The sequence below is a fragment of the Piliocolobus tephrosceles genome, chromosome 5 (assembly GCF_002776525.5).
Source record: "Piliocolobus tephrosceles isolate RC106 chromosome 5, ASM277652v3, whole genome shotgun sequence".
NCBI lineage: Eukaryota > Metazoa > Chordata > Mammalia > Primates > Cercopithecidae > Piliocolobus > Piliocolobus tephrosceles.
Window position 1 is genome coordinate 21,043,709 of NC_045438.1, and position 23,359 is coordinate 21,067,067.

General features: G+C 43.2%; 1 protein-coding gene across 8 annotated transcripts in view; it reads left to right on the top strand.

Moving 5' to 3' along the window:
* Positions 1-23,359, top strand: part of FAM120B (family with sequence similarity 120B) — an 86,088-nt gene that overhangs the window by 50,574 nt on the left and 12,155 nt on the right. For 7 of the 8 annotated variants that reach the window (XR_003309591.1, XR_003309592.1, XR_003309590.1 and 4 more), the window contains exons 8-9: positions 18,304-18,510; positions 20,993-21,101. Coding sequence is in view for 4 of the 8 variants with exons in the window: in XM_026454998.1 (XP_026310783.1) it covers positions 18,304-18,510; positions 20,993-21,101 (316 nt within the window). In the remaining 4 variants the exon portion in view is untranslated. The remainder of the gene's footprint in view (positions 1-18,303; positions 18,511-20,992; positions 21,102-23,359) is intronic. The other variant, XM_026455001.1, reaches the window with a different exon arrangement.

The window sequence follows — 23,359 nt, forward strand, 5'->3', positions numbered from 1 at the left end:
AGAGCTCAGTTACTTGGGGGTGGAAACTGAGTCTTTTCTAATTTCCACGGAACCTTTGCACCTCGTAAATGCTCCATAGTGGTCAGTTTGCTGAATGTATCCGTAAATCTTATAGAGTTTATGCTTTAATGCTGGTAGATGTGTTTTTTATCTGCATGAATAAGAATCTTTCACATGTAACTTATTTTTCTACAGCGGAAACAAATCTCAGGATGTAATTTCAGTTTTACCAAAAATGTACCTTTTTTGAATATAGCAATGTAATTTCTCTTTTAAACCTGTTTTGTGAGTTGGCAGAAATTTATCACAGAGGCATTGCAGAGGTGAGACTGGGAGACTCTCAGCTGCCCTTGAGCTGTCCTGACCCTGCTCTCTGCACCTCACAGACTTCCCCAGCGCGGCGGCCCTCAGGCCCTGTGTCCTCCTGCTCCCACATGCACTAGACCAGTAGCACCTTAGGGGGCCCTTGCTGCCCAGACACTCCATGCAGGCCTTTCTTTTCTGAGATGCAGCTACGTCCCCGAGCTCTATGTGGAGGGCAGGGAAAGTGATGGTATGCTCTAAGATGCCCCAGACACCTGAGAGTCCATCACCCTCCCTCTGGGGGGGGGGCAAGGCAGAGGATCCCGTTTCTGTAGGGCTCCTAGTTTCTCTGTGCCCCTGGCTTCCTCTCCTTCTTTCCTGGTTCCAGGAGCGCTGTCCAGTCCTGCTCTGGCAGATCTGAGGTCTTTGAAGTTCTTCTGGGGGTTAAACCTAAACTCAGAAGCCAGAACTCGGTAATGTTACCCTCTCCAGTTAGCTGTCTGATCCTGTACCCATCATTGTGGGATGTCCTAAATGACTAAAGAGGGTGGGGCAAGGCAGTAAAGGAGAAGAACAGAGGAACTGCAGTCAGCAGTTCAGATACTACCTCACTGCATTTCTCAGGAAGATTTGCCTTCTGACACCTTTAAGGACTTGTTTTCCTTAACATTCTGTTAAACTTGGTTTCTTCCTGCAGCTTTACATTTATAAATACAGCTATTCAAATTCATCATTATGCTGAGGTCTCAGGATGGTTGTGCATCTCTAACAGATGGAGATGCTGCAGTAGAGTTTGTAGCACTTAGCCCTGTGTGCAGGCGGGAGTGAACACTGAGCCACCACCACATCAAGCAAGAAATAGTGTATATGTATCTCAGTACGGGTGGATGGATAGACAGACGTTATTTAGACAAAGTCACATAAACTATACAACTCACCCATTTAAGGTGTACAACTTAATGGCTTTTAGTGCATTCACAGAGTTGTTGTTCAGCCACAATCAATTTTAGAACCTTTTTGTCACCTCAGAAAGAAATCTCTACCTCTTATGCAGTCTCCCTCCCCCCAGCCCCAGCCCCACACTCCTCACCTGTTTACCACGCATCCATGTTCCGCCTCTGTATATTTCCTTGTCCCGGGCATTTCATAAACATGGCATCGCACAGTTTGTGGCCTTTCGTGTCTGGCGTCATTCACTGAGCACTGTGTTTCCCAGGTTCTCAACGGCTGAGGGTTGTGTGGATGGACGATGTTTTGTTTGACCATCATCAACTGAGAGACAGTTGGCAGTTTCTCTTTTTGGCCCCGTGAATAACGCTGCTATGAACACTTTTTTACAAGTGTTTGTGTGGACCTGCTTAGCCATTTCCTTAAATATGTGGAATGACATCCCCCTCAGATGTTAGTAACTAAAGCTTTTCTGTTTTTTTGATATGTACCTTTTGCCATGATAAGACGCTATCATTGAATTCAAGAGTTTCAAGAATTGTGTGTAAAAAACATTTGGAATAAAAACCTCCACGTTAAGATGCAAAAGGGAAAAAAGGAAATTCTCCAGAAAGATTAATTGAAAAAGAAAAAAGAAAAAAGCACCTCACAGTCCGCACTTCTCAAATGAGGCCTGGTGGTCAGAGCCCCCTCCGTGTGCCTAGCTCGTGAGTCTTCAGGGGTCAGGCCTTGAAGAGTGTCCGCCATTCGTTCCGGGACAGGAAGGGAGAGGTGATTGGCCCGGAGGCTGCAGCTGCCTCTCGCGAGAGCAGCGCCCGGCGCCAGCTGCCGCCCTCAGGCTTGGAGCAGAGAAGAGATGGAAACCAAGTAACTGAGGCGAGTCAGGACCTTCACGCAGTTTTCAAGAAATTCATCTTTTCTTAACGTTTTCCTTGTGTTAAGTGAGTCAGGAAGTTGAAAAACAGAAAAAATAAGCGTGAAAGTAGGTAGTCCACTCTCAGATGTATTCATTTTTAAGGAGTTTATCCTACTGATATGAGTAAAATAAATTTTTTTTTTTTTTGAGACGGAGTCTCGCTCTGTCGCCCAAGCTGGAGTGCAGTGGCCGGATCTCGGCTCACTGCAAGCTCCGCCTCCCGGGTTTATGCCATTCTCCTGCCTCAGCCTCCCGAGTAGCTGGGACTACAGGCGCCCGCCACCTCGACTGGCTAGTTCTTTGTATTTTTTTTTTTTTTTAGTAGAGACGGGGTTTCACCGTGTTAGCCAGGATGGTCTCAATCTCCTGACCTCGTGATCCGCCCGTCTCGGCCTCCCAAAGTGCTGAGATTACAGGCTTGAGCCACCGCGCCCGTCCTAAAATTTTTTTTTTTTTTTTTTTGAGGCGGAGTCTCGCTCTGTCGCCCAGGCTGGAGTGCAGTGGCCGGATCTCAGCTCACTGCAAGCTCCGCCTCCCGGGTTTACGCCATTCTCCTGCCTCAGCCTCCTGAGTAGCTGGGACTACAGCCGCCCGCCACCTCGCCCGGCTAATTTTTTTTTTTTTTTTTTTAGTAGGGACGGGGTTTCACCGGGTTAGCCAGGATGGTCTCGATCTCCTGACCTCGTGATCCGCCCGTCTCGGCCTCCCAAAGTGCTGGGATTACAGGCTTGAGCCACCGTGCCCGGCCCTAAATTTTTTATTAGGAATTATGAGAGCTTATTTTCTATCGAGTCATATAGTGTCTTGTGTCAGCCATTTGATAAGAGCATGGTTCATGCGGTCTGAGTAATTTGTTTACTCTCAGTTTTAATTAAACTTTTTTTAAGAATGATTTTTTATACTCGATTTAGTCTTAAAAGCTAAGAAAGCCTCAATTCAGGTACTGCTTATATACGTTATTTTAATTATATTAATGTTAAAAGAGTGATTAAATCTTTATTAGGAGTCACTGAGATTAGTATTTCAGAGACAGCTAGTGAAAGCGGTTTGACGAAAGTAAAATACTCCAAGATGATGGTAGTATCTACAGGGGCGGGGGAGGGGTTTAATTCAGCCTTGCCTGGCTGTGCTTCCGGTCTCTTCCGGCTCTGATTCTTTGAATGTGAGTGCCTTCTTAGAAGAGAAGGTAGTCGAACTTTATGAACTGACAGTTGTAACTCAGAGCCGTGCTGTTTCCTTAGGTGAATACTGTGTGGGCTTTAGGCGGCTGTCGGATACAACACAGGAATCTCAGACGAATGCAGTTGTGAACTGCGGTGCTGCTGGGTTGGTGGGTTCTGCCCTCATGGAGCATCTCTAACAACATGGGAGGTTTGGGCTCCTCCTGCTCCTGCTCAGGGAGGCTGAGGAGTAGCTGGACGTGAGTAGAAGCTGGACGGGCTCTCACTGTGCGTCGTGCCACCAGAATGCCGGACCATCGAGGTTTCGGGAAAAGACATCAATCATTATGAGTTACTCTGTAAGACTGCCCACTACAGTCGGAAGGCTTCTAGCGAAGAGAAAGCATCTTAGTTATAAAATCAAACTAGGCCTTTTGGACCAAAGAAAACCAGTTTATTTTTGCTGTTTTCTTTACTAATAAATAACAATGTATTCATAATGTTTTCCCTCTGTTTAGATTTCCACCAGCTTGTAGGACAAGCGCCCTGATGAAGCAATGTCTGAAACTTAAAATAGCAGTTTTGTTCATACAAGTATCATTTTACATAACTGCCCATAAACCCTAGTAAATGAACCTTCCTTAGCATATAAACACAAAAACAGTGAGCTGTTTACTGTTAAATATTTACTGTCAGGCTTTAGGAACTTTAAGAACTGGTTTTTCCAGTTTCCTGGTTCCCATCGGATACCCTGGGACCCTGGACTCCATGGCCTCAGCAGGAAGAGCTCAGCTTTCCTTGTCTTTTATTCCAGAGCACCTTAAAGCCTATTTCCACAATACAGGCTGCTTTTATTTACGAATTTTATTCGTTGGGTTGGACAAGCCAAAGGCCATACCTTTCAATCATATTGAAGTGGTGATGTGGGCCTGAGACCTGCAGCCAGCCCTCTGTCACACTGACTTGGGCTCCCAGGATGTTCCCTAAATTCCAGAGTTCCTTAGGGAAGGAAAGTCACCAGGTGACTTTCTCTGTTGCTAAAAAGATAACCTCAGATCCTCAGATTTTACTCCTGCAGCCTGTGAAAATGTTCCGCCTCCCCATGTAACCGCAGTTAGCTTAAATTAGTCGTTTTTTCTGTTTGATTAGTAATTTGGAAATTGGTCTTTGTTTCCAAGCTTTTCACAAGTCCCAAGGTTACAGCACAGTGTTTTTGGTATGGACCTCTTCATGGAAATTTGCTGAGAAGAGGTGTAATTTACTTTATAAAACTTACATTAGAATTAGAAAAGTAAAGGTACAAGGCAAACAGGCCTGAGAAACACTTTTAAAGTATATTCTGGGAAATAAGAATTTTGCAGTGAACACACTTTTAAAATAGTATCTTCTGTCTCCCAGACCTCCAGAAGCACCGGAAAAGATCATAGGTGTGCTTGTTGATGCCAGATGTAAATGCCTAGATACCCAATCAATGGAATATGCAAACCCAGCATCCCAGAGTCCCCTGCACCAATACAGTGCTGTTACCATGCCAGATCGTTCCTCAGTTCTACCTGGATTTGTTACCCTCACTTCTACTTAGAGTAGCGGGCAAAAGAAAGCCTCGTTGAGGAAACTGAATGTCTGTAAAAAGCATCTTGGGTTAAAGTTTTACTCTGGTGCTGACACCACTCCCCACAGCAGGTGCTCTGACTTGGCAAGAGCGCATCTCAGGTTGTGTCGTCCTGGCTCCTCACCCTTCAAACCCTCCATTGGCTGTTTTGCCATTTTGGATTTGATCATATGTGTAATGCTTTGAGGTAGAGAAATAAAAGAGGTAAATTATATGTAAATAGTGAAATGGGAACATGGCAAGTTTGGTTTACTTTTAGCTTGAATGAGCCTGACAGAAGTAGGTGTATTTAGGAAGAACAGGGTGAACTGGTGTGGCCCCAGCAGGTTCCGTTTCAGCCGTTTACTCTCCCTGAGATGAGATCTCATTTCTTCTTGATGCTCTTGCACCAGGAATTGGCAAGTTCTTGCTCGGAACAGAATTGTTTAATGTTTATTGTTGACTTGTTGAGGCTTTTTTTCATTGAAAAAATGACCCACATGTAACACTTGTTCAGAGCACATCCTAACTGCTAAGAATGAACACGTCTGTCATTTAGGCCTGGTTATTTTCAAGAGTAAACTTTTCAGTTTTCAGTTTGGGAAATAATCACCTTTCTTCTTCCCTTCACTCGGTGTTAGTGCAATGAATGGAGCATTGTTGGTCGAGTGTCTGACTCCAGATGGCGTCTGTTAGATGAACTGGTGATGTCACTTTACATTCACCTGTCCTTGCTGCGGCGTGTCATAGCAGCTTTACCTGTGAAGGGCCTTCAGAGCACATCAGTGGATGATAGTTTGATGTCATCTGTCTTTATTTCCATTATACTTTAATTTCTTGGGGATAGGACTTCCACATTTGCACCTGGTTCAGTAGTTGTCAGCTGTTGGTGACTGAACCGAACCAAATCCAGTTCTTCATTGCACAGATGAGATCGCCACAGCCCACCCAAGTGGCATCACCTGCTTTCAGCCCCTTGGCCAGGTGGTGAGAGAGCTGGGGCTTCCAGTTCAGGGCTCCCTCTGCTGTAACTCAGGGATGGTCCCTCAGCTGGTGGTTAAAGTGTTCATACGAAGTAGGTCCAATCTGGGGTTGTTGCTGTAATCAGCGTGTCAGCACAGAGTTCCGCAATTTCAGTATCTTTCTAAATAACCCACTGTGGAATGTTTGTAATCACACAGCACATTGGCAGCAGGGCTCACAAAGCAAAGGCCTTGTGACCTCCATTCCTTCAGGGTGGAAATGGACTGTTGGCAAAACACACTTCTCAGGTTATCTGTTCCTAACAGCAACCTCTCAGGTCAGGGTAGGCTTATTGTGGTTTGCGTTTGCCTACAAAGGACGTATGTTGAGTAAGCATCTTGGCCTGTTACATAGTAAGTCAATAATTGTGTCCTTGCAAATAAGCATTGTGTTCTCGAATGGAATCAGCATATTTCCTTATACAGACACCTCTACTCGTGCATTCATTGAGCAGCCTCAGTTGGTAGAGAATGATGTTAGGATACTTAATCAGCAAACTCATTTAGTCAATAGAAATTTGAATTCCTGTGATGTGCCAGACTTGTGAGGAGGGGTACAGAGAAGGTACGGCAAGCAGGCCTTCAAAGAGCTCAGAGTCCTGAGAAAGTAAGTGCAGCGGCAAGAACTGCACAGGAGACACACAGGGCAAGGTGGATGCAGGGACGAGGGATGCCCCCGTCTGGGCCTAGAAGGTGTCTCAGAGACTCCAAAGAGGAAATGACTCCTGGACTAGATCTGTAAAGGTGGGTAGGATTTAATGAGTCACAGGTAAGAACAAGGGAAAGAGCGAGGACTGTTTCTGAAGAGAGAGCAAGGAAGTTTCCTGGGGTGTTTGGGAGCCGCAGACGGGTGGCCCTAAAAAGGCCAGTGAGGAGCCTTGCCCAGGTACACGGGGAGCTGTAACGAATTAACTGGGACAGTAGAACTGGAGGTGGAGATGAAGAGAGAGATGGCAGGTCACGTTCAGGAAGTGAAATTGCTAGGTCCTCATCGTGATTACAGCATGAGATGAGGAGGAGGCCCTGGTGTGGTTACTGTTTCTCTAGTTTGGGTCTCTGAGGTAGGTTAACAGACAAGGGGAGGAGGTGACGAAGTCAGCTTTGTGAGGATTGTGTATGGGATCTGTTTCCGGACAGCTGGATATGTAAGCGTGAAGCTTGGGAGAGAGTTTGGCATTGAAGATTTGGGAAGCATAAGACATATGTCTTTGTAAATAGATGAGAATGAGGTTCAATTGAGACATGTACGTGTAGTGTGATAAGAACAGTAAGCCAAGGGGAATAACACCCTCATTTAAGGACCAGCAGAAAGGCAGTGAACACAGAGATCAGAGTGTAGAGGAGGAAGACAGGGGTGGGTAGGGGGGCGTCAGAGGAATGGTAGAGCAGAGAGTGCTGGCATGTGGGGGCGACCACGTGCAGCAGGGCAGTATGCCAGAAAAGACTGGGCAGTACGCATTGGTCCTGAGCCTTGGTCACTGCTCACCTTGTTGAGAACAATTCCAGGAGATTGGAGGAGGGGAGGCTGGTTGGAGTGGTTTGGTATAGGGATGAGTGGTGAGGCAGGAGAGACAGTGAGATCATCTTTTGAGGCGTTTGAATGTGAACTGAAAATCTGGACTCTGCCCAGATGTGAACATGGAGAGGATGGAGAAGCGGCCACTTGGTAAGAAATAGAAATCTGAGTGCTTGGCACAGGGGTTTGGGTAACCCCCTAGAGAAGAGGAGGAAGTGCCTGTTTCCGCGTAGAGCAGGTGCAGAATGCCACTTTGTGCTGTGCGCGCGTCCCTAATCCCAGATGCCTGGGAGAGCACTGGCTCACGCTGCCCTGTGCTGTGTGCACACGTCCCTAGTCCCAGATGCCTGGGAGAGCACCATTTATTCTGGATGGCAGAGAAACCCTTAGAATAGAGCAGTTAACTGAAGAAGTTGAGAACAAAAGGGAAATGTTTATGTTTTGAGAGATGAGTTTATCAACACAGTCAGCCCTTTCAGGCTGTGACCTTTTTACCAGCTTAATGTTTTTTTCTTCGTTTACGGTTTATATTTAATACTTGATAGAGTTGCCATAAAATGCTCATTTCTGTCTGTGGAATTTTCCTTGATTCATACACTCTGCAGACTTCCATTAGAGATCACAGCCCAGGTGTTGAAAGAACGTTCCTGCCATTTATTTATCTATTAATCTTTACCATACCCAGAGTAGCTGTGGCACATCTTACCTAAGTTTTCTTTCTATAAGGATTCTTTAACCCCCAGCAGTTTCTAAGAAGAGCATGAGACTTGAAAGCCCAGAGCTTTTGGTTTGGACTTGACCTATGGACGCCTGGCACACACCCTGCCACCCGCTAGGAGGATGTGTAACTCAGAGTCCTCTTCATCATCACCCCTCCCTGAGGACTTGTTCCCGTTCATGTCCCACAGTAAAGTTTCTTGTCAGTTCATTCCGTTTGTTTAAAACAATAAAAAAAAGGACGCTGAGTGCCTGTTCTATGCCAGGCTCTGTGAAGAGAATGGGATATCAGTGAGCGACGTCTGCCCTTTTCGGATCTGCAGCCTAGCGGGGGAAAGAGACAGGAAGCAGGAAGCAGAACCACATCCTAGCAGAGGAAATGGACAGGAAGTAGGAAGCAGAAGCACATCCTACTGGGGGAAATGGACCAGAAGCAGGAAGCGGAACCAGGAAGCGTTGGCGTGGACGGGCCTGCAAAGGGGCAGCCAGCGCCCTGGAAAGCAGAGAAGCAGAGCTGAGCCCTGAGCTTCCAGGCGTGGGCAGGGTGGGCTGCACCTTTATCTGACCACTTTAAAAAGAGGCTATTTGAGCTAAGACTTGAAAAAATAAGAGAATTAACTATTCAGCTTTCTGGGAGAAGAGCGTACTAAGTAGATGGCCAGTGCCAGGGGTGGGGGCGTGCCTGTGTCGGGCAAATCAGGAGGAACAAGGGACAGGGGCAGAGCCATGGGCCCAGGCAGCCTGGTGAGGGGTTTCTCCTTGCTCAAGACTTGGAACGAAGGAATGACATGACCCAACTCACCTTTTGACTCAGCCTGCTGGCTCTGTTAAAACTAGGCTGTAGTGCAGGGGTCCTTCAGTGGGGATCTGTGGTCTGAAACAGGAAAAAATATACCTGTGTTTTCACTGACTTCTAACTGAAAGTTACCATTTCCTTTATGATATAGTCAACAGCACCTGTGGTTTTGTTACCAATAGAAATCAGATATTTACATTACAGTTGGAGGAGTCCTCATATATTGTTTACTGTCATCGTTTTCTCAAAACTATGGTTATTAGGCCCACTGTGAGGTCTTATGTACAGTTTTTACAGGTTGAATACTTCTCAGCCAAAGTGCTTGGGACCAGAAGTGTTTCAGATTTCTGAATATTTCATTATATTTACCAGTTGAGCATTTATAATCCAAAAACCTGAAATCCGAAATGCTCCCATGAGTATTTTCTTTCAGCATCATGTCGGTGCTCAAAAAGTTTTGGATTTGGCAATACTTTAGATTCTGTGTTTTCAGAATAGGGATGCTCAACCTATATAAAACGGGGGCTCAATTACTGTATCTTACATTTGATTTTTATATTATTTTGAAAACTGTCTCATAATTAATTTATAAATCTGTGTATTTTATTATACACATTAACTGCTGATCTAAGAAAGTGTTCATAGGCTTCATGGACTACCAGAAAGATTCACAATACAAGAGATTTTGTTTGTTTGTTTTTTCCCAAATTAACCTGTCCGTCATCTTCCATAATTACCTTTTGTGTATGTGTGTGTGGTAAAAGCACCTAAAATCTACTCTCTAGGCAGATTTTCAGTGTGCAGTAGAGTGTTATGAATTCTAGTCCTCATGCTGCGCATTAGATCTCTCCAGACCCATTCATCCTGCATCACCACAACTCTGTGTCCTTGGACTCACCTCTTCCATTTCCTCCCTCACCCAGTAACTCCTGTTCTGCTCTCGGTTTGTTTGTATTTGGCGTTTTTTAGACTCCACATGCGGATGAGATTGTGCAGTATTTGTCTGACTTTGCCTGACTTCACTTCACATAAAGTTCTGCACTTCCATCCATGTCGTCACAACGTGACAGGAATATCTTTTCTTTTTTTTTTTAATAGCTGAACAGTATTCCACTCTGTATATGTGCTGTTTTCTTCATTCATCGGTTGATAGATGCTTAGGTTGGTTCTGAGCTTTGGCTGTTGTGTAGAGTGCTGCAGGAAACATGGGGTGCAGGTATCTCATCAACATTCTGATTTCAGTTGCTTTGGACCTATACCTAGAAGTGAGATTGCTGGGTCATATGGTGGTTCTATTTTTAGGCTTTGGAGGAACCTCCATACTGTTTTCTATGATGACTGTGCCAATTTACATGCCCACCAACAGTGTAGAAAGGTTCCCCTTTCTCCACATCTTCACCAGCACTTATTTCTTGTCCTTTTTGACGATAGTCCTCCTAGCACGTGGTGAGGTGATTTCACACTGTGGGTTTGATTTGCATCTCCCTGGTGATTAGTGTTGGACACCTTTGCATATACCTGCTGACCATTTGTGTACTGCCTTTAGAGAAATATCTGTTCATGTTCTTTGCCCGTGTTTTAATTGGGTTGTTTTTTGCTGTCTAGCTGTGTGAGTTCCTTACATATTTTGGATGTTAGCCCCTTAATAAATACATGGTTTGCAAATATTTTCTCCAAGTCCATAGACTGCCTTTTCATTTACTTCATTGGTCCCTTTGCTGTTCAGAAGCTTTGCTATGTGAGGTAGTCCCACTTGTTTATTTTTGCTTTTCTTGCCTGAGCCTTGGGGTATCATACTCCAAAAATGAGCTATAGAGAGAAATAATTTTTTTGGACTCACTTTCTGGCTGAAGACAAATAGAAAAGCAAGCACAACATTTTTTAATAAAGCTATTTGAAGGTGTCAATGAACCGAAAAGGTTATAAAGAAGTGCCATGTCAAGATCCTGTAGAAGACAGAGATCAAGGGGGGGTCAGCTTGTCGTTAGAAACCACTTACACTCTGATGTGTTTGCCTGTCGAGAAGTAAGAAAACACAAATTAGTACTATTAGGGATAAGGCAGGGGGTATTACTATAGACCCTTCTGAGAAGAAAGGGAAGCACTGCAAATAACTCTACACACATGCCTTCAACAACTTAGATATAGGGACAAATCTCTGAAAAGCACAGGTGGCCACAACCCCCAATACCAAATAGGTTCTTTAAAGAACTCCATAACTGTTAAAGAAATTGAATCCACAGTTTGCAAACTCCCCCCAAAAGATGTCTCTAGCCCAGAAGTGTCACTCGGTAATTTACCACATGTTTAAAGAAGAATTAATGGCAGTTCTACAGTCTTCCAGAAAATACAAGAAGGTAGACTACTCCCCAGTGAGGCCAGTATTACCCTGACACCCAAACCAGACAGAAAAAAAAAGTAGTGCAAAACGGAAAACTACAGGCCATTATCCCTTATGAACATAGATACAAAAATCTTTAACAAAATATGAGTGAATCAAATCCAGCAATTAATTATACACTATGACCAAGTGAATTCCTTATTTCAGGAATATATGGCTGGTTTAATACTTAAAACTCAGTCAGTGAAACCTCCATATTAATAGGTTAAGGAAGAAAAGTCACATGATTATATAGATCATTCAGAAAAAGGATTCGACAGAATTCACTGCCCATTCATGGTAAAAAAAAAACTTTCAGAAAAATGATAATGGAGGAGGTCTTTCTCAACTTGATAAAGAACATCTACAAAAGCCCCTACAGCCAGTGTAACACATAACATTAAAAGACTAACTGCTTTTCCCCAATATCAGGGATGTTAGGGACAGGGATGTCTGCCCTCACCACTCTTATTCAGCATAGTGCTGGAAGTTCTGGCTAGTGTAGTGAGGACAGAAAAGGAAATAAAAAGCATGCAGACAAAAAGAAGGAAACAAAACTGTCTCTATTTGCAAATGACATGATTCTGTAAATAAAAAATTCCAAGGAATCTACAAAAAAAACTAGAGCTAGGTCAGGTGTGGTGGCTCATGCCTGTAATCCCAGCACTTTGGGAGGCTGAGGTAAGAGGATTACCTAAACAGAGATGTTCAAGACCAGCCTGGGCAACGTAGTAAGACCCCCATCTCTACAAAAAATTGAAAAATTAGCTGGATGTGTTAGCTACTTAGGGAGCTGAGGTGGGAGGGATTGTTTGAGCCAGAGAGGCCAAGGCTCTAGTGATTCATGATCACACCACCATACTCCAGCCTGGGCAACAGAGTGAGACCCCATCTCTACTAAAAAATACAAAAAATTAGCCGGGTGTGGTGGCAGGTGCCTGTGGTCCCAGCTACTCTGAAGGCTGAGTCAGGAGAATGGCGTGAACCCGGGAGGTGGAGCTTGCAGTGAGCCAAGACCGCGCCACTGCACTGCTGCCTGGGCAACAGAGTGAGACCCTGTCTTTCAAAAAAAGAAAGAAAATCAAAACCAGAGCTAGTGAGAATTCAGCAAGGCCTCAAGCTACAAGACATACATACCAAACGTCACCTGCATTTCTATATACTGTTAATGAACATATGGAAGCCTAAATGTAAAAGATAGTACCACTTAACAATTGTTTCACAGAAATGAATTACCTAGGCATAAATCAAATAGACATATACAGGATCTATATGCTAAAAATTGCAAAATACTGATAGAGCAAACCCAAATAAGTGGAGACACATACCATGTTCGTGTACTGAAAGGCTTAGCATAATAGAGAGGTTGGTTCCCTCCAAACTGATGTACAGGTTTGATGTACTTGCTAGCAAAAATCCCAGCAAGGTATTTTTTGCAGATATGGCAAGATTATTCTAAAATTTATCTGGAAGGGCAGTGGAACTAAAACTCACAAAAATCATCTTGAAAAAGAATAATAAAATGGGCAGAATCACTGCACTTGACAACATACCTCGCTATATAACTGCTGTAATCAAGACAGTGTAGTGTTGGTGAAGGGACAGACACAAGGTCAGTGAAACAGAATAGAGAACCCAGACGTAGACCCACGCGAGTCCCACCAGCGGATCTGGACAAGGTGCAGAAGCAACTCATTGGAGGAAGGCAGCCTATTTAGCAAATGTGGCTGGAGCATTGGATACCCATAAGCCAAAAAAAAGAAAAAGAAAAAAAACAGAAGAACCTTGTCTTTGGCCTCACACGTTTTACAAAAATTAACTCAAATGGAATATCAAATTAAATGTAAAACATAAAACTATTGCGCTTTTGGGAAAAAAAGAGATCTTTGGTATCTAGGGTCAGGCAAAGAGTTCTTAGACTTCATACCAAAAGCATAATCTATAAAAGGAAAAATTGATAAATTGGAAACATTTTTAATTCAAACATTTTTAATTCAACATTTTAAATTCAAAATTTAAAATGTTGCTCTATTAGGATAAGGAAAAGACAAGCCACTGCCTGGGAGACAATATTTACAAACCACTTGTCTGACAGAGATCTTAGAATATCTAGAAAATATGAAGATTCTCAGAACTCAACATTAAAAACAATCCAATTAGAAAGTAGGCAAAAGACAGACATTTTACCCAAGACATTCAGATGGTAAATAAGTACATGAAAAGTTGTTCAACATAATTAACCATTAGGGAAATGCAAATTAAAACCACAGTGAGATATCACTGCACACGGATTAGAGCAGCTAAAATTAAAAATAAAATAGTGACACCACCAAATTCTGGCAAGGATGCGATCCTCATACACTAGCCTCTTACATGGCTGGTGTCGGTCACTCTGGAAAACAGTTTGGCAGTTTCTTAAAAAACTAATAATGCATTTACCGTCTGAACTAGCAATCACACGCCTGGCCATTTATCCCAGAGAAGTGAAAACTTAGGTTTATTCAAAAACTTGTGCATGAATATTCAGAGCAGCTGTATTTGTGGTAGCACAGGTTGGAAACAACCCAGATGTCTTTAAATGGATGAATGTTTAACAGGCTGGTGCATCCATGCCGTGGAACACAACTCAGCAATAAAGAGGAATGACTGGCTGGCACTTGGTGAGTGGCTGGCGCTTGGAACCGCCTGAATGAATCTCAGGGGAATTATACTGAGTAAAAAAGCCAATCCCAAAAGGTCACATATTACATGATTCTATTTATGTTACATTCTGAAAATGACAGGATAAAGAGATGGATAACAGATTACCAGTTGCCAGAGATTTGGGACAGCATAAGGGAGGTCTTATGTGAAGAGACAGTTTTGTGCCTTGGTGGTGGTGGCAGCGGCTGCACAAACCCACCAGATTTTGAAATTGCCTAGAACCTGAATAAGGTTTGTGGATGGCATTGATGTCAGCTTCCTGGTTTGGATATTGTCCTATAGTATGTCAGATGTTCACCATTGGTGAAAGGTACAGCCCTCTTTCCTATCTTTGTCAATTCCTGTGAATCTGTAGTCATTTCAAAATTAAAATTAAAATAATCACCAACCAAACAGATACCTAAGATCTCAGGACACTGGGAAATTAAAAGTTTTAGGACAGAAAAAGCTGTTCCATGCCACTGCTAACCCACAGAAACCAGTGTGCCTGCATCAGAAGTAGACTTCAGTTAGAAACGGCCATGAAAGAAAGAAGGGATACTGAGAAGAAAGGTCAGCGCCCCAGGATGATTTCCGGATTCTCTAGATCTGTAAGTTAGTATGCACAGCTTCCAGGTACATCAGATGAAAACAGACACAACTGAAAAACGAAGCAGACACATCTGTAATCACGGTGGGACGTGTGAGCACAGGGGTCCACAAACTGCAGCCAGTAGGCCAAGTGTGGCCTTTGGCCTGCTTTTGTGTGGGTCTATGAGCTAAGAATGCTTTTTGGGATTTTTAAAGGGTTGATTTAAAAAAGAATATCTAACAGAAACTATAGGGGGCCGGTGAGGCCTAAACTCTTCCCTATCTGGCCCCTGCAGAGGAAGTCTGTGGAGCTTTAACAAAGCCTCTCTCAAGAGCTGATAGGACAAACAGACAGAAGGTTGCTATGGATTCAAATTTCTGAACACATTTTTGAACACAGTGAACACATATCCTAACGGACCTATAGAATTCTGCACCCAAAAACTATAGAGTAAACACTTTTCCAGTGCATATGGAAAATCTACCAGAATTGACTAGATGACAGTTCATAAAGCAAGCTTCTGTAAATTTCAGACAATTGAAATCATCCATCTTTTTTCTGTCCACAGTAAGCTAGAAATCAGTAATAACAATAAGTAAAAATTCTCAATTATTTGACAATACACTTCTAAATAATTCACAGGGAAAAAGGAGAAACCACAGTGGGCATTTTAAAATATTTTGAATGACAGTGAAAATATTGCCCATAAAAATATGTGGGATGTAGCTGAAAGCTGTTCTAAGAAGGAAATTTGTAGAATTAAATGAATGTACTTGAAAAAAAAAAGGCTGAAAATCAATGATTTAAGTATACATCTCTATAAATTACAAATAAAAAATCAAACTCAGGATGTGTGGTAGATAGGAAGGAAATAGTAAAAGCAGGAACTAGTGAAATAGAAAACGAATGGAGAATAGAGAAAGGCTTCTTTTTATGTCATTTGCAGGAGTTCTCCCTCCTTGCTGGTAGGGATTCAAAGTGGTGCAGCCACTCTGGATGGCTGTGAAGCGGTTTCGTACGAAGTTAAACGGGTCTTAGCACGCAGTCCAGTAGCTGTGCTCCTTGCTGCGGCCACACCACAACCTGTACACAGAAGTTTCAGCAGCCCTCTTCGTAACTACCAAAACTTGGAAGCAGCCAACTGTCCTTCGGTGGGTGATGAGATGAACGAACTGTGGTCCATCCAGACAGTGGAATGTTATTCAGTACTAAAAACAAGTCTATCAAGCTATGAAAAGACATGGAGGAAACTTAAATGCGTATTACTGAGGGACAGAAGCCAACCTGAAGAAGCCGCTACTGTCTGATTCCAGCTGTAGGAAGTCGGAAGAGGGAGAACAATGGAAACAGTAGAAAGATGAGCGCTTGCCGGGGGCTTGGGGGAGGGAGGGTGAGCAGGCAGCAGGAGGACTTTAGGGCAGTGCACCTGCTCCGGATGAGTCTCATGGTGGGTCCAGGTCATTACGCGTTTGTCCAGACTCGCAGAATGTGCACCGCCAAGAGCGAACCCTCGTGTCAGCTGTGGACTTGAGGGACGCGTCAGTGTGGGTCATCGATTGTCGCAAATGTGTCCTCCGGGGATTGGCCGGTGGAGGCATTGATCTGAAGAGAAGCAGAGGGTATGTGGGAAATCTCTGTACCTTCCTCTCAGTTTTGCTGTGAACCTAAAACTGCTCTTAAAACATAAAGTGTTTTTTTCTAAGTTAATTTGAAAAGATGAATAAAACTGATAAACCTGTTATGAAATTGATCAAAAAAGGAGAAAGCACAAATTGCCAGTATACGGCCTGAAAAAGGGACATCTGTATACATAGATAATGCAGACTAAAGAGATGAGGGAATATTTATACCAATGCATTGGAAACTTCAGGTAAAATGTGTGCCACAAAGAGTAAACGTGTAAAAAAATTTCAGGTAAAATGAACACATTCCTTGAAAAATACAACTAATAAGACTGAAGTATGAAGAAATAGAAAACTTGAATGGTTCCATGTCTGCTGAAGACATTGAATCTGAGATGAAAACTCTGCCCACAAGGAAACCTCAGGATCAGAGAGCTTCCCTGTGAGTTTTTCCAGACCCCGAGGCGGAGCCAGCAGCTGTGCTGCGCCCATTCTTCCAGAGAGCAGAAGAAGGAAGGCTTTCTAACTGTTTCTGTAAGTCCAGCAAAATCCTGATGCAAAAATCCAACAAAGACATCACAAGAAATAAAAATTTAGGCCGTTCTGTTTCATGAAAATAAATTCAAAGCTTCCAAACAAAATATTAACAAATCAAATCCAGCAATATATAAAACCAATAATATATGATGACCAAGTTGGGTTTATTTTTGGAATGCAAGGTTGATTTAACATTTGAAAACCATTGTAAATAACAATGAATAAGAAAAAGCATAGAATGGATGCTAAAACAATACTGGCAGTCACCTTCAGGCTTCTGTAGGAAATGCACTTCTCACTAACACGTCCTGTTAGTCAGCATCTGCTCAGCCCTTGTGTACTTGTATAATGATTGCTGTTTTTAAAAACAAGTCTTGTTTTGGATAATTTTGTACAACACAAAGTGTCGTACAGCACAATTTGAGGATAAAGTAGTATACTGTGCAACCAAAATCATTGTGATTAAACCTTACATTAACTCTCGGATAATCTCAGTTCATGATAAATTTCTTACAATGGTTAGCAAGCTTCTTCTATTTTAGTAAGTGAAGCCTTAACTTCTAAAGGGGCTAAAATATCTGTTACTTTTCTCCTAATTTATTTCAGTTTTATTTAAAATACCTCTTGGTTAATTTGAGCTGCATAGATAAGCCGGACGATGACGGATTCAGTTGCACTTACCTCATTTATGGACTTATGTGGACACTCGCTAGATATCAGTGTCACTTCCCATGGGGCCAGTGTCAGCCAGGAGGCAGAGAGTGTCTCATGCAGCGTTCTTGCTAAATGCAGAGCCCTCTGCGGCATCTTAGGATGGCTTCCCTGTTTGAGAACAGTCAGAATGTTGGACATCAAGGTAAATTTGACAGTGAAAAGAAATATTTCATATTGGTATGATCTTAATTTGCAAAGATTATCAGCCTACCAACCTGGTGAGATATGTAAGCCGTTTTATTCTTAAATTGTAAGTATTCATTTAAAGTTAGATCTTTCATAACAAATACTCATCATTACAACAATTATGATGTTTAAATACAATAAATTTAATACTGTCTAAAATGATACTCTCTTAGCTTCCCTGTCTATCCTTTTGCCTTTGAAGAAAGTTGTTCAGGAAAGAATGCACCCAGAAGTGAATGATCATGTGAGCTTTCTCCTAGTGGACCACAGTTTTCACCATGTCTGTTCTCAGCCCAGAGGTTCCTGGGAGGCAGGAGACACTGTGCTCACGCCTGTGTGTGTGGAGCAGGCCTGAGTCAGTGGCTGAGGTTCATACGGATGGGCAGATGGATGGGGGCTCTTACTGAAGAGGTGCCCTCGTTTCTGTCAGCTAAGCTTGCTTCCAAGGCCTCTGTAATCAGTAGAGCTGGGGAAGCTCAGCTTTGAGGACGCTGCCATGGTGACGCCGTCCACTCTGAGCGAGCGTCCCTTCGGAGCAGAGTAACTGTGCAGTGCTGAGATCTGTTTCCTGCGTGTGTGACTCGTGCCTTACATTTTTGGTGTGTGTTCTGGTCTCCACAGCCTGATTACATCAACCCCAGAGCCGTGCAGCTGGGCTCCCTTCTCGTCCGCGGCCTCACCACTCTGGTTTTAGTCAACAGCGCATGTGGCTTCCCCTGGAAGATGAGTGATTTCATGCCCTGGAATATATTTGATGGGAAGCTTTTTCATCAGAAGTACTTGCAGTCTGAAAAGGGTTATGCTGTGGAGGTGCTTTTAGAACAAAATGTGAGTTCACAGACACCTGCCTTTCACCAGAAACATCCCTGTAGTTCCAGGCTACACAAAAAACGTGAAGTCAGCTGCTGCATTTTTCAAATTAATGCTTTCCAAATAAAGGATTCTATTATTCCATTAAACCAGGAACACATCATTTGAAGCATTAGGCTTCAGCGTCAACATAACTCATACAGGTTGAATAGCCCTTATCTGAAATACTTAGGACCAGAGTGTTTTGGATTTTGAAGGTTTTTGGAATTTTGGAATGTTTGCATTTACAGTTGATCCTTGAACAGTGCAAGGGTTAAGGGCTCCAAATCGTTCTGCAGTGGAAAACCTGCATATAATTTTTGACTCCCCCAAAATGTTACTACAAAGAGCCTACTGTTGACCAGAAGCCTTAACCAATAACATAAGCAGTCAATTAACACATCATTTGTATTATATATGTATTATATACTGTATTCTTACAATAAAGTAAGTGAGCTAGAGAAAAGAAAATCATAAGAGAGAACTATATTTACTGTCCATTAAATGGAGGCGATCGTCATCACATTGAGTGGGCTGAGGAGAAGGAGGAAGGGGCTGGGTCTTGCTGCCTCAGGCGTGGCAGAGGCAGAAGAAAATGGGAGTGTAAGTGGTCTATGCAGTTCAAACCCGTGTTGTTCAAGGGTCAGCTGCACCTGCATAATGAGATATCTTGGGTCTGAGACCCAGCTTTAAACACAGAATTCATGTATGTCTCATACACACCTTATACAACAGCCCGAAGGTAATTTTATAGAATATTGTTAATGACATGCATGGAACAGTGTTTTCACCGCATCCATCACTTGAGATCAGGTGTGGAATTTTCCGCTTGTAGCAGTTTTAGATTTTGGGTTTTCAGATTAGGAGTGCTCAACCTGTAGCTTCTTCCAGAATTCTTAAATAGGGTTCAGGACTCCCAAACTTATGCTTAGGTAGGGCGAGCAGCATCACACCAGTCTGACACATTGTTAATTTTTGAAGTGCTTTTTACTCCTCTCCCCATTTCTCACACACACATACATGTACACATATATGTAATACACATACTTTTTTTTTTGAGACAGGGTCTTGCTCTGTTGCCCAGCGTGGAGTGCAGTGGTGCAATCTCCACTGACTGCAAACTTCCACCTCCTGGGCTCGAGTGATCCTCACTCCTCAGCCCTCTGAGTAGCCGGGACTGCAGGTGTGCGTCACCATGCCCAGCTAATTTTTGTGTTTTCTATAGAGATAAGGTTTTTCCATGTTGCCCAGGCTGATCTTAAACTCCTCGGCTCAAAGTGATCCACCTGCCTCAGCCTCCCAAAGTGCTGGGATTACAGGCATGAGCCACCGTGACCAGCCCCTCTCCCCGTTTTTTTAATGAGGAGCAAGTACTCCCTGCGAAAGTGTCCCCACAGATATCAGACTAATCCGGTAGGTATAGTTATGGTTTATTACTTGAAAATACTCCCCAGCGACTGCCAGTTTAGTTGGGGACGCTGGCTGCTGTCCAGCTTTATAAATACAATCGCTACATGACTCCTGGAAGATTTCCAAATAAGGCCTCAAGCCAAGCTCATTTAGAATGTGTTTTAGTACCCACAGCGATGCAAAAAGCGGTGTGATCCTTGAGAGAGCGTACCGGTCTGTCACGATAAAGCACTCCAAGCTTTCATAGCAGAGAGAACACATTTGGTAATGTGTTGCCATCACTGTTCCTCACATACACACACACACAGATTCCAGAGTGGCACAGGACTGCAAGTATTCAGAACTTAGAAGCAGCCTGAATTTTGTAGAGAGCAAAAGCAGAATAAGAGGAGAAATATGCTTCTAATAAGCTAGTAAGTATTGGAAAGTAGACTATAGAAATGAAAGCTAAAGTAGCCTTATTGGACCACAGCCTATAAATCATCCATCAAGGATCTTTTCCTTTCTTTATCCAATCTCTTCATCGAGTTCCAAGTGATTATAGGTTCTAGTTTGGAAAAAAAAAGTACAGGATAAGATAATAGTAATAAAACAGGAAGCTTGAAGGAAAGGTTGAATGTTCCATGTTCCGTTTCTTGATCTGCTGATGTTGTTTTGTTTTTGTTTTTGTTTTCTGACCTTGGCATTTCTGCTGAATGTTCTTATAATTAAGAATTGAAAGATTAAGATATATTAAATCCAAACATTTTTAAGGTAAGATTGTGTGGTAATCACCTAAATGGTCGTAATAAGACTTGAAGATTCTTTTTTAGAAATGATTGTTTAACCTACAGAAGCTTCTTGGTGTTATTTTTCTGGGGGATTTAGGAGAATATGTTCTCAAAGAACCCCTTAGGATGTAGCCGTGCTGAACAGGAGAACTGTGCTGCAGTTTGTGCCTGGGAGGAGGGTGCAGCCACCATTGCTGCCTAGCTGTGGGAGGGTGTCCCATAAGCTTCCTTCCAGCCACATCTGGCCCCTCACATCTCATTTGCATGTGGTCTGTTTGCAGAGATCTCGGCTCACCAAATTCCACAACCTGAAGGCAGTCGTCTGCAAGGCCTGCATGAAGGAGAACAGACGCATCACCGGCCGAGCCCACTGGGGCTCACACCATGCAGGTGGGAAAGGGCCAGGTGCCTCAGGAAGCACCACAGACGTAGACCCTAACTGCTTCCTGAGTTTTGTTGATAAATGAATTCTAAAAGAGGCTGATACAATTGGATGAACAGAATAGAATTTAAATGATGGGGCCGGGTGTGGTGGCTTATGCCTGTAATCCCAGCACTTTGGGAGGCCGAGGCAGGCGGATCTCCTGAGGTCAGGAGTTCCAGACCAGCCTGGCCAACATGGTGAAACACCGTCTCTACTAAGAATACAAAAATTACCCAGCGTGTTGGTGGGCGCCTGTAGTCCCAGCTACTTGGGAGGCTGAGGCAGGAGGATCACTTGAACCTAGGAGGTGGAGCTTGCAGTGAGCCAAGATCACACCACTGCACTCCAGCCTGGGCAACAGAGCGAGACTCCATCTCAAAAAAAAAAAAAAAAAAGAATTAAAATGATAGACCTCTACCAAAAAAAAAAAAAAAAAAGAAGAATTAAAATGATAGACCTCTACCCAGTGGTTTGAATTCTGGTCCCATTTGGAAAATTTCTAAGGAAGGATTCACTCATTAATTAAATAATTAAGAACTCTTTCTCTGCGTGTGTAACCTCCTTTCTGGGGTTCCCCAAAGTAGAAGGGCTGCTTAAGTAATGTTTGATTATTTGATAAGAGTTTAGGTTTATTTTTTCTTACAATAAAAGTATATTATAAAAAATGATTATAAAGAAAGTAATTAAAAAGGAAATATCCATGGCCTTTAATTCTGTTATATAAAGATAACAAGCGTGGGCTTCTGCCGAGGTTTTTCGTGTTTGGATTTCGTTGTGAGTACACTCCAGGCAGTGTGCATCCTGCTTTCCCACTTAGCACTTAATTTAGGGCATTAACACCATTCTTCTTAAACAGTGGCCCCAGAATCTTCCACTACTGGATAGCTTGTTCCCTGTTTGGAGCTCTGAGGATATTTCCATTTTTTTCTCATTACTCCTAATGCTTTTATGTGTACTACTATTATTTTCTTAAAACAGAGTATCATCATCTGTGGGATCATAGATTGAAATTTAATCAATTTTAGGTAAATGATCACTGAATACCTTCTCCAGCAGTGAGCAAGAGTTTCCGTTTCAGGGCACCCTTGACACTTCTAAAAGTCTGGGGGTTTTTTGTTTTTTTGTTTTTTGAGATGGAGTTTTGCTCTTGTTGCCCAGGCTGGAGTGCAGTGGCTCGATCCTGGCTCACTGCAACCTCCATCTCCCTGGTTCAAGCGATTCTCTTGCCTCAGCCTCCCGAGTAGCTGGGACTACAGGCGCCCACCACCACACCTGGCTAATTTTTGTATTTTTAGTGGAAACGGGGTTTTACCATGTTGGCCAGGATGGTCTCGATCTCTTGACCTCGTGTTCCGATGGTTTGTAAAAACCAATTTGGTAGATGAAAAATGTATCTCATTGATTGAATGCTGCTTTGTCTGTCAGTGAAGTTAGACATCTTATTAGCTTATTTTGTTAATAAGACTTTTTAATTATTCTTTCATGCCCTCCTTCAGTTCATGTTTACACCTGTAACTACTGCAGTTCCATTATTTTTCTCCATGGAATAAGAGAACTCAGCCCAGATTCTTATCCACCCAGACTATCTCTAGGAGAACTACTTGGTTTCAGCCTTGCAAATACCATTCTCAGAGGTTTTGTGAGCTACCTCAGATGCGCCCAGATCCCACCAGGTGTCGTGTGTAGCACCCCACGAAGGGAGAGCAGCCAGGGTGTGTGGAGCCATGTCCAACCATGAGAGGGAAGGCTGCTTTTTCTACTGTTCCCAATCCTTTTCTCTGTCTTTTGACTTTCAGCCACCAACTATAGATAGACAGAGATTGGGACCCCAAAACAACGTTGATTTATTGCAAAATAAATATGTGACATTCTCTCACATTGCCTGTTTCCTTACCTGGCTGGCAGGTCCTCAGAAGTCTGTGCCGTGGCTGGGCACATACCTGTAATGTGAGCACTTCGGGAGGCCGAGGTGGGAGAATCATTTAAGGCCAGGAGTTTGACACGGGCCTGAGAGACATAGCGAGACCCTGTCTTTACAAAAAACAAAAAGTCTGCACTGCACACACAGTCCTGCAAGGTTCCCTCTCCTCTCCAAACTGAGGTTGTCAGCGAAACCGTGACAAGGGGCTGAGAGACGTGCAGATGCTGGATGCTGCTGCGTAAGTGGCAGCAGGCACGGCGGCTGTCAGGCCAAACTCTTTCATTTCAGAGGCCAGGAGGTCCT